We start from the raw sequence: 12,892 nt of genomic DNA on the forward strand, positions 1-12,892 counted from the left end.
CGAGTGTGAGTCTGTGAACTGTGAAGCGGCGGAATGACTGATCCGTAGACTTTCGCAAGCGTCGATTCTTTACCGATTTTCGGTTCCACAAAATCTGCAACTTGAAGCTTTTTCGAGTACTTCCCGTATTTACCCATTTTGTTCACATCGACAATGGCCAAACAGTAAGTGTCGGTAATTTATGAATGTTCTGCGTTAGGAATTGAGTGTGGAACGGGGAGAATTGTGGTGTTCTGCACGGCAGATCGCGCGTGGAACGAGGGCGAACCCTGCAGACAGACTGGCAGAGTGCAGCCGGTCGCCATGGTTTTTATTCTCTTTCATCCTTACCTGGATCGTCTTCTCTCTTACTGAATGTTTTTTGAAGACTTTGCACTTCTTGCTTGCTTGATGTGCCAGCTAAATGTCCACTCAGGGAGTTTCCTAGCCGTGATTGTCTGGGGAAAAATAGGCATTGAAAAACTTAGTGCAGCTTTTTTCGTGAAAATAATAAAAAATTAATAAAATGGTTGTTAACCGTAAATTGCTATGGTGTAATTTAGGTGATAATGCTACTTCATGTGTTGTTTAATTTTTGATATTGATATTTTTGGAAACGTACAAAAGCTTTCTAGTTTGCATCTTTTCTCGCTTTGACTTGTGCTGTGAAATGTGGAGCTGATCAAATTGCTACTGTGTTTCACTCTAAACGCTGAATGGCCCGGTAGTTTCAGAAAATCTTATCGCCTTTTCCTCGATCATTCTTTGGACTTGATACCACTTTCTTCTTTTTGATAAGATACGCTCTATCTTTGACTTTTTTATGCAAAATTTACTTATACTTCAAAATCCACATCCTTGAAGTTGCATGGGCTGTGCATGGCTGATGAGGCGCATTTCCCTGTAGCTGCGTGCTGCGTTAACTGTATAACCAACAGGGAGTGTATATTATCGCGCTCGTAGCGCTGCTGACAGCCTGCTGTGTGTGTAGCTTGCGCAATGGCCGCTTGCAAAATTTCGTTGTTCACGATCCGCTTTGCTGGAATCAGAATTAGCGGTTCTTCAGTGTTATTTCGCGGGTGGAGTGCTAATAGAGATTTTTGTGCTTTGCAGGGAACAAACCCCTGAAGGAAACTTAATCACGCGCGATGGCGATCAGATCATTGAAGTAAGTCGGATTATTTTATTTTTTAATTGTAATAAAAATTAATTTTATGATTGCAAATATTGTATCAGAAAATAGATGTATTTTCCATTTTAATTTGTAACGGTGCAATTGTAAAATCGCAGTCCAACTGGAACGAGGTTACGGAGACGTTCGACGACATGCAGCTGAAGCAGAATCTGCTGCGCGGCGTGTACGCGTACGGTTTCGAGAAGCCCTCGGCCATTCAGCAGCGGGCCATCATGCCCTGCTTGAAAGGTGCGTGCGGCTCGCTCCTGGTTGGCGCGCTGCTTGTCTAGCCTGTTTGCTTTGCACAGGACGCGACGTGATCGCACAGGCCCAGTCCGGGACGGGCAAGACGGCCACGTTCGCCATCTCCATCCTTCAGAACATTGACACGGCCAACCCGGAGTGCCAGGCCATGGTGCTGGCCCCCACCAGAGAACTCGCGCAGCAGGTTAGTATCTTTCATGTGTAATTTCTCAACTGATCAAACTGCCATTTTCTTACAAATTGTCTTCGTAAATCTAGCTAGCATTTTACAAATAATTGGCTAAATTTATGAAACTAATTGACAAATATGAAATATTTGGCTAAATTTATGGAACTAATTGACAGATAGCTGGCAATGGTTGTAAGAATAATGCACAAATGACTGGCGAAATTTAGGAAAAATAAATTGGAAATAATTGGCAAAATCTGTAGAAATTATTGGCAAAAAAACTAACGTTGTGCCTTTTCATCTTGCAGATCCAGAAGGTGGTACTGGCGCTGGGCGACTACCTGGGCGTGCAGTGTCACGCCTGCATCGGCGGCACCAACGTGCAGAACGACGTGGTGAAGCTGGACAAGGGCCAGCACGTGGTGGTGGGCACGCCCGGTCGCGTCTACGACATGATCTCACGGAGAGCGCTGCGTAAGTCGGATCACTTGCCGTCTTCCAGCGCTGCTGTTTTCCATTGGTTTCGTTGTTTACTTGCGCAGGCGTCAACGCTCTGAAGATGTTCGTCCTGGATGAGGCGGATGAAATGTTATCACGCGGCTTCAAAGAGCAGATTTATGACGTTTTCAAGAATCTTCCCGGAAACGTCCAGGTACAGAGTTCTTTATTAAGCTGTCGTTGGTGTTTTCTACGATTGGTTAACATGTTGGGTTGTAGGTGGTGTTGCTGAGTGCCACCATGCCACCGGAAGTGCTGGAGGTGACGAAGAGCTTCATGCGCGATCCCATTCGCATCTTGGTGAAGAAGGAGGAGCTGACGCTGGAGGGTATCCGTCAGTTCTTCATCAACGTCGACCGCGAGGTACGCTGGCATTTTTTGATGATTGGTTTGTTGTTAATCGAGCAGTTGTGTTGGGTGTTGTAGGACTGGAAGTTTGAGACGCTGTGTGATTTGTACTCGACCGTCTCCATTGCTCAGAGTATTATCTTTTGTAATACTCGGCGAAAGGTGGACTTCCTCACTAAGCAGATGGGCGCCAAGGACCACACGGTCAGCAGCATGGTAAGCGCTTGGTGGGCGTCATAATTGCGAAGAAGAACTAGTGAAGGACGCATTGTGGTTGGCAGCACGCGGACATGAGCCAGGCGGAGCGGGAGGTGATCATGCGCGAGTTCCGCAGCGGATCCAGCCGCGTCCTCATCACCACGGACCTGCTGGCCCGCGGCATTGACGTCCAGCAGGTCAGCCTGGTCATCAACTACGATCTGCCCAACAACCGCGAGAACTACATTCATCGGTAAGCCGGAAGAAACACGCCTGCGTTGACTGATGAAATTTTTCATTGAATTCTGATTTTAATTTAAATTTAATTCGTTATAAATTCCATTTATTCTTGATTAATTGATGCTGTATGCATTATTTTAAAATTTGAACGTTTAATACGGTTAACATGTTACTGCATTAATTGATTGGGATTGGTTCCTTATTTTTATTTAAAAAGTACATGAGTTGTAATTTAATGATAAATTATTTACTCATACAGTGCGTTGTTAGTTGTTGATTGAAGTGTAGTGATGGAATGTTAATTTAATCATTTAGTTAATGCTGTGTATTGTATTGCTGTGAATTGTGTTGTGGAGCCGATGTTTCTTACTTCGCTCGTGTTAACTGACGGTGTCGTTGTGTTGTAGTATCGGTCGTGGTGGGCGTTTCGGGCGCAAGGGCTGCGCCATCAACTTTGTCACCAAAGACGACTTCCGTCTGCTGAAGGATATCGAGCAGTACTACAACACCAAGATCGAGGAGATGCCCAGCAACATTGCCGATTTGCTGTGATCTGACTTTCCTTGAGAGAGAGAGAGACGGTTGGCTCCCTGACTGGACGATGAGGCGGTTCGGCGTTGCGGATGTGTGTTTTTTGGCGGGTGGCGTTGATGACGCGGCCGTCAGACAGACAGACGCATGGTTTAACGTTTCTTGGTAATTTTCTTCTTTTTTTGATGACGGGTACCTTAATTTAGTGTCAGTGGCGCGGCGTGCACGCGACAGTGGCGGCGCGATCCTCGTGGTGGTCATTTGTATTTTCCTAATGTTTCTTTTCTTTTTTGCCTGCATCCCCGCTGTTGCTGCTGTTCCGTGCTTGGCTTGTTATTATTCACTTAACATTAAAAACACAAGGCATTTTGCGCAGGCGGGGCTCGATTGGTACCCTAGTTACTTAATTAGCGGCGGTTTGACGAACAAGTCACAGCTCGTAATGAATACATTGAATTTTTTAAATAAATTAAATAATAGTTATGTTGTAATGATATTAATCTCAGTGAGAATTCAGTCGATACATGAACCGGCGGTACGCTACTGCCACCGCTACTCGAATGCGTCGCAGCTTCTTGTATGGACAAAATATCAGGAATTCATTCGGTGACTGTAATGTGCAAGGTACACAATAATAATATTATCTGTATGCAAGTGTAGTTTGTGTGTACAATACAATATGAATGCAGTACATGTTTTGTTAGATACACTACTGTAAGAAAAAGCTAGTGTAGTTTACAACCAACTGTACAATGGGATATAGATACAGGAATTTTCAATAATTAACACGTAAAAATATTGTACATGTATCATGCATTGACAGTATACATGGACAGTTAATAAAACATGTCCCAATTTGTTTGTTTCATTACATTACTCTACATATTACTATCGAGTTGTATCAACACCAGATACCGGTATTGTGTGTTACCCATTAATAAAATTTAATATCATGTTTGTAAGATGACATCAAGTGTACCAAGCGGAAAACGGCGGCTCACTACACTGGCAGTGGCCTGAATGTAGCCAGTACAGTACTGGTTAAGAAATAAGAGTCTATGCGGGCGCCGGAAGCGTACAAATGAATAATCTGTCGACGTCAGCGGGAAGGATGTGTGCATTGTAGCCTGTACCGAATACAGATGGGTCGCCGGTGGAACTACGCACGTACCGTACATGTGTACACTGCGATGTACCCCTACTCCGCGCGGCGTTTATATCGTATGTTTTGTATATTCTACAGTAGTTGCAGCGGTGTGCGAGGTTAGTTTGTGTTTTTGTAGTACTATTAGTATCTGCTAATCTTATCTGCGTAGTGCTATACAGCTTATTTTAGCTAGTCGCGCTAGTTCGTCAAATTAGCTAGGCCCGTCATTTATCTTGTGCATTGTACATTAATTATAATTATATGCCATTTTACTATCTAATAATATATTATTCCATTTATTCGCATCTTGCGGCATCGCGCTATAGCAGTCGACGTATAACACTTCTTCTAATCTGTCTGCGGAGCCCGATCGTAATTACGTTTCTTATCCTTGGGAGGTTTGCAAGTCGCAGCGGTTTGGTAGCGGCGTTAGTTATTTTCTGTTATTATTTTCCTTCGGCGGGATTGTCGATTAGCGGGATAGCGATATTGTCGTGTAAAGTAGCCGCGATTAATTAATCACCGTCGCAAGTACAGCTAATTATTACGGACGTTGAATATCATTTCTACATGCAAGACCGCATTCCGCTGCATGAGCGGACGGGGCCGGGGATTTAAATTAAGGGAGCGGACGAGCGGAGGCAATAAGATAATAAGATATATATCCTGCAGGCAGAAGCTGATCCGTTTTGCGGGACGCGACGGTAAAAAGGTAGGCTGACAGACTAAACGGTATAAGAGTATAGTGTACATGGATATACGTCAACGTTAGACGCTAGGCAGGTACCGGCGGGAGCTGGGCCTGCGCAACGTTGAACGCTGCATGCAGCTGCTATGTCGCGCTCGCGATCTGGCTCGCCCAGCTGCTGCTGCTGCTGCGTCAACCGATGCCGAACACTGCTCCCGCGGCCGCCACAGCAAACTGAGTATTGTACAATGTACACCGAGCAGTAGTTTAATTTATGCCCTATACTGCCAGTAGTTCCGCATATTATGTACGCAGATACCCTAAGACTTAGTAGCGTTGTATATAGATAGTAGTAGTACGTGCTGTACGTACTACTCACACCGGAAGCGACAATATTATAATTATACAGTACCGTACATTCAACTCTTCTATAGTAAAATTTTTTTTTGTAATATCAAAATTTGATATTACAAAAAATAATTTTACTATAGAGAGTTAAATGTACGGTACTGTAAAAAAACAATACAAATACTGACATTACAAACCATTTAATGGTTTGTAATTTCGTATAAACAAGACCACAGCAAAGCTGCCAAGAGAAACAACATCGGGCACAAATCATTCCCGATCGGTAAAATTAATTATTTATTATACATTACATCTAGTGAACATACCAGTGCATGTTATACGTACTGTACTGTACTGCAATATCGTCATCGTCAGCGCATACAATATAGATATATTGTACGACATATATATATATAGATAATATTAAATTACCGGTGTTATATAAAATGCTATACAAGTACTGATCGCGCATCCGAAGTCCTGACTTGCAGTGCACACAGTAAACACTGGTACATGTACTGGTGTGAAGCAGAAGGGTGTGTTACAGCGTGTCAGTGCGGACAGGGTGCAGTCGGCAACATTTGGGCCTACGTTGCCGACCGGCAGTCTGCTCGTTGTGCGGACGGGCTGTGCATGTGGAGCTGCCTGCTACGAGCAGCCTAGTGAGCCTACGCCGCTGTAGAACCGTGCAACAGCGCTTCTCGCTGGGCCTGAGCCCGCTGCCGTACCGGCGGAACCGGTATACGTATTAAAAAGCAGTGCATAACAATTACAGAGTATGTTCCCCGCATACAGACATTCTGTACAAGTACTGCTGTTTGTCGGCTCAATGCCACCCACTAGTACGGCTGTACTGCCATCGGCATTTCCGCCGCACGCTATCGCTCGGCAGCTGTATACCAGTGATTTACTATCACTTCTGCTGCCCTTTCATTCAAATTCCACTTTCCATTTCATGTACATAATATTATATATGTCACAGAAAATAATAATGATATTAATAAGTTTCCCCATTAATACGTTTGCCTGCGTCGTGGGAAACAAATTCATGGATTTTCCAACGCCGCTAGCGATTTCAGGTGTCATTCCAAATGTATAAACTCGATTATTTTACGAAGAGTGTTAATCGTGGCCGCCAAGATAACAATGATTGCAAGGCGCCGGTACACTACTTGATAGTTCAAATTTAAACTTTAAAAAACAACCGAAATCTCGATCTTCTCTTGGGTTAAAAGTAATTAGTTCCAATCCGCGCGGACGTATTTGTATGGGTACTGGCTATTGCCGAATCAAAACACACACAAGTTGAAATAATTATCAAGTACTTACAGTAATAGCATTAAATTAATATTATGGACTGTATTCCCAAGTCAAAATTCACCATCGTAATAATCATTATTATTATTAGAGTACTCGCATTAACCAGTAAGCAATGTAAGGATGATGTACGTGTGAATCGGTGTGATCATAGTCCAGTTAATTATGGTGAATGGTGATGATAACACGGATCGGACCTGCGTGTGTTCTCGTACTGCAGACCGGAAGTACCTACAGTCCCACTGTCCACATATACACATTATGTAATTGCATTTATTTGCAGCGCCAACCGATAGGTCACTGACAACTGCAACGCCCATGGTATACCGTGGCGCTAGCTGCATAATACTGTAGATGAGTGGCCGGAGGAGGCGGGCAGTGTCCAGTTGAAGTAGTGGGAATGGACAAGAGTTTCGCCGGCACCGCTCCCGCTCCCGGCAGTCCCGCCGCGGCGTCCGTGCAGCCGCAGCGCAACGGCTCCGTCAGCGGCAGCGGCAACGGCAGTCCGCAGATGCATCTCCACGCCGCCGACGCCAGCCTCCCGTCCACGCCAGATGCGGCGGCCGACGTTGGGTACGTCAATATATAGATAGTATCTGTATGTACACGCTAGATTATGTACAATATTCGCACATATAGATATACATATATAGATATAGATATATAATTATCGCATATCTATACAAGTGCGTATATTTTACATTATCTAGTACATTATTTATATGCGTGCATACATAGATATATACGCATATTTATCGTTAGTACAACAAGTAATTATACAATGTCTACATGCTGCAATTAGTTAAAAGTATTCGTTAAATGTACCTATAGACATGTACCGTATATATACTGTTATATCTATATACGAGTATATATAAACACATGCCACCTTTTTCAGTTTTTTCAAACAATCCTGCATGACCTTGCCACTGCATAACTGTAGTTTGTTCTAATAACTATTCTTTTCAAAAGCGTAAAGCAGTTTCTTTTCGAAATGTTTAACTATGACGATTAGTGTATTAATTATAGTGCGATTTGAAACTGAAATGGGAGAACGGAAGGGAATTGTGTCACGTGGTGTCTTATTGCAGGAAGATGTTCGTCGGTGGTCTAAATTGGCTGGTAAGTTGCGTCCAGCGTTGGGCCTTGCTTGAACTGAACTGCAGAATTAACGACGCTAATTTGTGTTTTTAACGCGCACGTGCAGACCAGCAGCGACTCGTTGAAGGATTACTTTAGCCGCTTCGGTCCGGTGAAGGAGTGCGTCATCATGAAGACGCCGCTGACGCGCAAATCCCGGTAATGAGCGCGTATGTGTACTATACTGTACAATACAAGGTCACACGGAATGTTGTTCTATATAATGACGGTGTCTAATGCAGGGGTTTCGGATTCGTGACCTTTGTGGATCCGGCCGACGTGAACAAGGTGCTGCAGATGGCCCACCACGAAGTCGACGGGAAGAAGGTCAGACGTGACATATAGATCACAACTGACCGGAAATGAGTTGACTGGAAGTGTTGTTTTGGTGCGGACAGATCGATCCGAAGGTGGCCGTGCCCCGTCGGAGTCCGGCCGGCGCCACCAAGGTACGCCTAGCTGGTGACCTTTACGTCTTATATATACGAGTATACATATCTCATTGTAATACTTTTGCTACTTTTTCGTATACATAGATGTGTCATCCGTATAATATGTCTGTTATAATTATTGGAATATATATATAGATATAGCTATGTGGAAATATATTATATGTGGCATTATATTTGTGAGTATTCACTGAACTGCATGGCCGCTGCAGACGCCGGTGGTGACGCGCACGAAGAAGGCCTTCATCGGCGGCCTCCCGGCCAACACCACGCCGGACGACCTGCGCAGCTACTTCTCCACTTTCGGCACGGTACACACGCTAATGCACTTAATCTTCTGTTGTGGGTATCGCTTAATTACGGAATTAACAGGTGGAAGATGCTGTCCTCATGATTGACAAGAACACACGCCGGCACCGAGGTACTATCCATTTTGATTATTATGTGTGTAACAAACATATATATTCTTATGCCATTTCTTTATAACATGTCAGTACTATTTTGTGCAGATGATGTTTTTATTTTGTATAATTAATGTATTAATTTTTTGCAAGTAATTTACCAATCTTGTAAAATTAATTTATTGGGATTTTATAATTAATTAATCTTGCAGGCTTCGGCTTCGTGCACTTCGCCAGCGAGGAGACCGTGGACAAAGTGTGCGACATCCACTACCACGAGATCAACCAGAAGATGGTCAGTGCGGGGAAAACGTGAATTTTACAGCTCCGCGTTCAACTGACATCATTTAGCCGGTGAAACTTAGTGTATTAATGTTTGCCGATGACCTTGCGCAGGTGGAGTGCAAGAAGGCGCAGCCGCGCGAAGTCCTGGCGCCGGCGCATCTGCGCAACCGGGCCAACGCCGGCATGGGCTTCGTCCTGCCGCTGCACGCGCTGACCGGCCGGAACGCGGCGGCCGGCGCTTACTGTACGTAGAAGAATGTAAACGGCTGTTGACCTTTACACATTTCTGTGTTATGATAATTGCATTGACCTGTCGGCAGTGCCCTTTCCGCCGTACGACGTCGGCGCGGCGGGATACGGCCGGCTCGGCGCCGGCTACCCCGGCTTCGGCATGCTGCCCTTCTTCCCAGGTTGGGACGCGCATTCCTCTTCCACTTTATCAGACTTGTTTAACAATTTATTATTTAAAAATTATCTGACTAATTTAACGTAAACCTAAATCGTAAATTTTAATCGTAATTGATATTCTAGCGACTACTAATTATAATACGTAGTAATCAGCCTTTGATAAAATTTATTTAATGATTTACTTAAATATTGTACAAATTATCATTAAATAAGTAAGTAGTTAACCTGAAATTATTAACGAAATAAACAGGGATTTGACAGTTTTTGTCGGCTACTGTAACTGATCTGCAGTGACTTGACCATTTATCTCTACACTGCAGGTTTGCCGGCGTATTTAGGCTTTTACCCGCCCTTGGGCGGCGGTAGTCCTACCGATTCCGGCCGGCTGGACTCAGGTGAGCTATTTATATTATTTTCCTTATGGCGACCTTTGCGCGCATAATAAGTAATCAGCTTCTATATATCTGTACTTCTATAAATTATATAAAACGGATGTATATAAGAGATATATACATGTACAGATATATAGATATATGTACGTGATATATAGATATATAGATATGTGCAGATAATAATATATACTTACAAGTATCGGTCGCGCTAGCGCGCTACTTATATAGTATATACAGATATATATATTTAACAGATATATATGTATAGAGACGTGCGGGTATATTATGTATGCAAATATAGATAATTAGTATCTATGTGTAAATAATTAGTATCTATATGTAGGTAATTAGTATCTATATGTTGTGTATCTATATGTAAATACAGATACAGCAGATACTTATATATAGATATGTAAATATAGATATAACAGTTATATATGTATAGAGACGTAACAGATATATCTATATATTTTATATGTATGATAATATATAGATATGTAAATATAGATAAAACAGATATATATGTATAGAGACGTGCGGGTATATTATGTATGTAAATATAGATAATTAGTATCTATGTGTAAAAGTTTAATGGGCAATAGCCGCCAAAGTAACAAAAATCGCAAGCGCCGGTGCACTACATGAAAGTTAAAATTTAAACATTAAAAAAACAACCAAAATCTCTATCTTGTCTTGGGTTAAAAGGCAACGTGCTCAAAACAGCCGTGGCATTTCCTTTAACAACGGCCAGGCTGAAACGCTGCTTTAGGAAAGCAGTAGAACGCGCTTCTCCAGTTAAGTCTCGAATTTTACGGCCCATGAAATGCAACAGTTCACTAAAAGCGGGGCCAAATACTCCCAACGTCTCTATCACTAAAGGATAAAAGAAGTTTCCATTTTCCACAAACGAATATGTCCGGCGTTTGGAATTTTCAGCAAGCTGAGCGACGTGTCCAGGTTTCTTCGATGTCTATGTGTAAATAATTAGTATCTATGTGTAAATAATTAGTATCTATATGTTAGTTAGTATCTATATGTTGTGTATCTATATGTAAATACAGATACAGCAGATATATATAGATATGTAAATATAGATATAACAGTTATATATGTATAGAGACGTAACAGATATATCTATATATGTATGATAATAATATAGATATGTAAATATAGATATAACAGATACATATGTATAGAGACGTGCGGGTATATTTAAATGTATGTAAGTGTAGATAATTTTATATAGTATATGAAAGTACAGAATCTGATATAATAATAATTGTACAAATGCATGTTCGTCGGCATATCTTCTGTGTAAGAATGAAGCAGTGAACGCCGTTAAGAGAATTATTTAACGGTTATTTCCGGTGCAGTGAGTAAGCGGCTGGAGGAGATGTCGCTGCTGGAGCAGCTGACCAGCGCCGCGCTCAGCGGCTACACCGCCTCCGCCGCCACCTCCGCGGCATCGGCGTCCGCCTCATCCGCCCGCGCGGCTGGAGCGTCTGCAGCGTCCCGGGAGCGCGTTCCGCAGGCCGCCGGCCACTCGCGCTCGTCCCCGCAGAATAACCAGCCGACGACCGGCACCGCCCCGCACCGGACACCCTCCGGCGCCGACGGCCTCTTCGGTCAGTCGCCGTCGGGAGGCGCCTATCCCGCCCACGCGGCCCGCGGCCTGCAGGGAAAAGAGCCGACCGGCAGCCTCCCGCCCGCCGGGACGCGGCCGGCCTTCGGAAGCCAGCCCAATGGACCACCGGCCAACCACGGCCCCGTCGGCACCGTCGGCACCGCCGGCCACGCCCATACTCTCAACCACGCCCACCTCAACCGGGTCTGTTCAATGTTCACCAGCAATTTATCTTTTAACAAATTAAATTTATAATTTACATTAAATAAGTAACTTATAATTTACATAATTAATCAAATCAATTAAATTAAATTACAAGTTCTTGATTTGATTAATTTCTCTCTTACTGCCATTAATGCAGGTGCCAGTTTCTTAATTCGCTCATTTTACTGTACAGTACAATCTGTACATCCTTTTAATAAATTTCTCATTACGTTGCAATTAGGTTGTATTTAACTGTTACAAATTTGAATTTATTTTCTAATTGTTATTATCATATTTTTTCTGGTATTAGTCAAGAAAATATTATTCGCAATATAGAGAAGACGTCGTGTATCAATAATAACACGCTTGCGAGATTGTACTTTAATAAAAATGGATAAAATGAAAATTTTATTTCGTGTTCAAGTTTTCTGAGTAGTTTGTATTTGTAACTGACTGGTATTTTAGTGTAAGAGTTTCTAACTGAATTCTAATTAACTTCTCTGACATTTTTCCCAACTCTAATTAACTGGCAATTATTTCGTAGTTAATTTGTTTGGCCGGCTTGCACAAATACATATATATTGATTGTTGTATTTGTCCAAAGGTCACTTTACCCGGCGCCGCATCCTTCGCTTCCGGCTACACATAGAGCAACCCGAGTCAGTTGTTGACCACTCACTGCGTGCATTTGTTCTCCCCGTCCGTATCCACAATTTTGCCGTCGCGTCATCAGGAAGCCACACCGGAAATCACAGCGTGTACTTTGTTGTCAACTGCCATATTTATTTCTGCATAGCACTTTCGCCAGCCAGATCGGAGATTTGTTGTGTTCTGTTGCCGTCTCGATAGAAATCATATTCGTCCACGTAAATTGTTGTTAACTGTGCTAACCTTCGTGATCAGAATGCAGAGTTATTTATTTACAGAGAACAAGGTAGATTTTGCCGCGTGTTCGTTTAATTGTTGCTGCATGTGCTGTACGAAGTATCTGTAATTCTGTCTGTCTGTACTCGTGTTGAAAAAAATGGGATTAAATCATCGCTAATTTTACAGTCGTCCTAGAAATTTTTTTAAAAATTTTACTTAAT

General features: G+C 42.8%; 2 protein-coding genes across 2 annotated transcripts; both read left to right on the forward strand.

The window, feature by feature from the left end:
- The first annotated feature begins 28 nt into the window (after nucleotides 1-28).
- Nucleotides 29-3,772, forward strand: LOC129591776 (uncharacterized). Its single transcript, XM_055487579.1, has 10 exons — nucleotides 29-164; nucleotides 1,093-1,147; nucleotides 1,270-1,402; nucleotides 1,462-1,601; nucleotides 1,895-2,060; nucleotides 2,129-2,238; nucleotides 2,304-2,447; nucleotides 2,511-2,648; nucleotides 2,714-2,883; nucleotides 3,278-3,772. Exons 1-10 carry the CDS (start codon nucleotides 154-156, stop codon nucleotides 3,420-3,422), a joined length of 1,212 nt encoding a protein of 403 aa, XP_055343554.1. The 5' UTR covers nucleotides 29-153; the 3' UTR covers nucleotides 3,423-3,772.
- Nucleotides 3,773-4,658: 886 nt separating this feature from the next.
- Nucleotides 4,659-12,847, forward strand: LOC129591824 (RNA-binding protein Musashi homolog 2-like). Its single transcript, XM_055487651.1, has 14 exons — nucleotides 4,659-5,260; nucleotides 7,185-7,474; nucleotides 7,993-8,023; nucleotides 8,109-8,200; nucleotides 8,284-8,368; nucleotides 8,440-8,490; nucleotides 8,703-8,801; nucleotides 8,863-8,911; nucleotides 9,104-9,186; nucleotides 9,288-9,420; nucleotides 9,497-9,586; nucleotides 9,905-9,979; nucleotides 11,350-11,804; nucleotides 12,409-12,847. The coding sequence occupies exons 2-14, from the start codon at nucleotides 7,302-7,304 to the stop codon at nucleotides 12,451-12,453; spliced, it is 1,461 nt and encodes a 486-aa protein (XP_055343626.1). The 5' UTR covers nucleotides 4,659-5,260; nucleotides 7,185-7,301; the 3' UTR covers nucleotides 12,454-12,847.
- Nucleotides 12,848-12,892: the final 45 nt, after the last annotated feature.

The sequence above is a fragment of the Paramacrobiotus metropolitanus genome, unplaced genomic scaffold (genome assembly GCF_019649055.1).
Source record: "Paramacrobiotus metropolitanus isolate TYO unplaced genomic scaffold, Prichtersi_v1.0 Parri_scaffold0000048, whole genome shotgun sequence".
NCBI classification, from domain to species: Eukaryota; Metazoa; Tardigrada; class Eutardigrada; order Parachela; family Macrobiotidae; genus Paramacrobiotus; species Paramacrobiotus metropolitanus.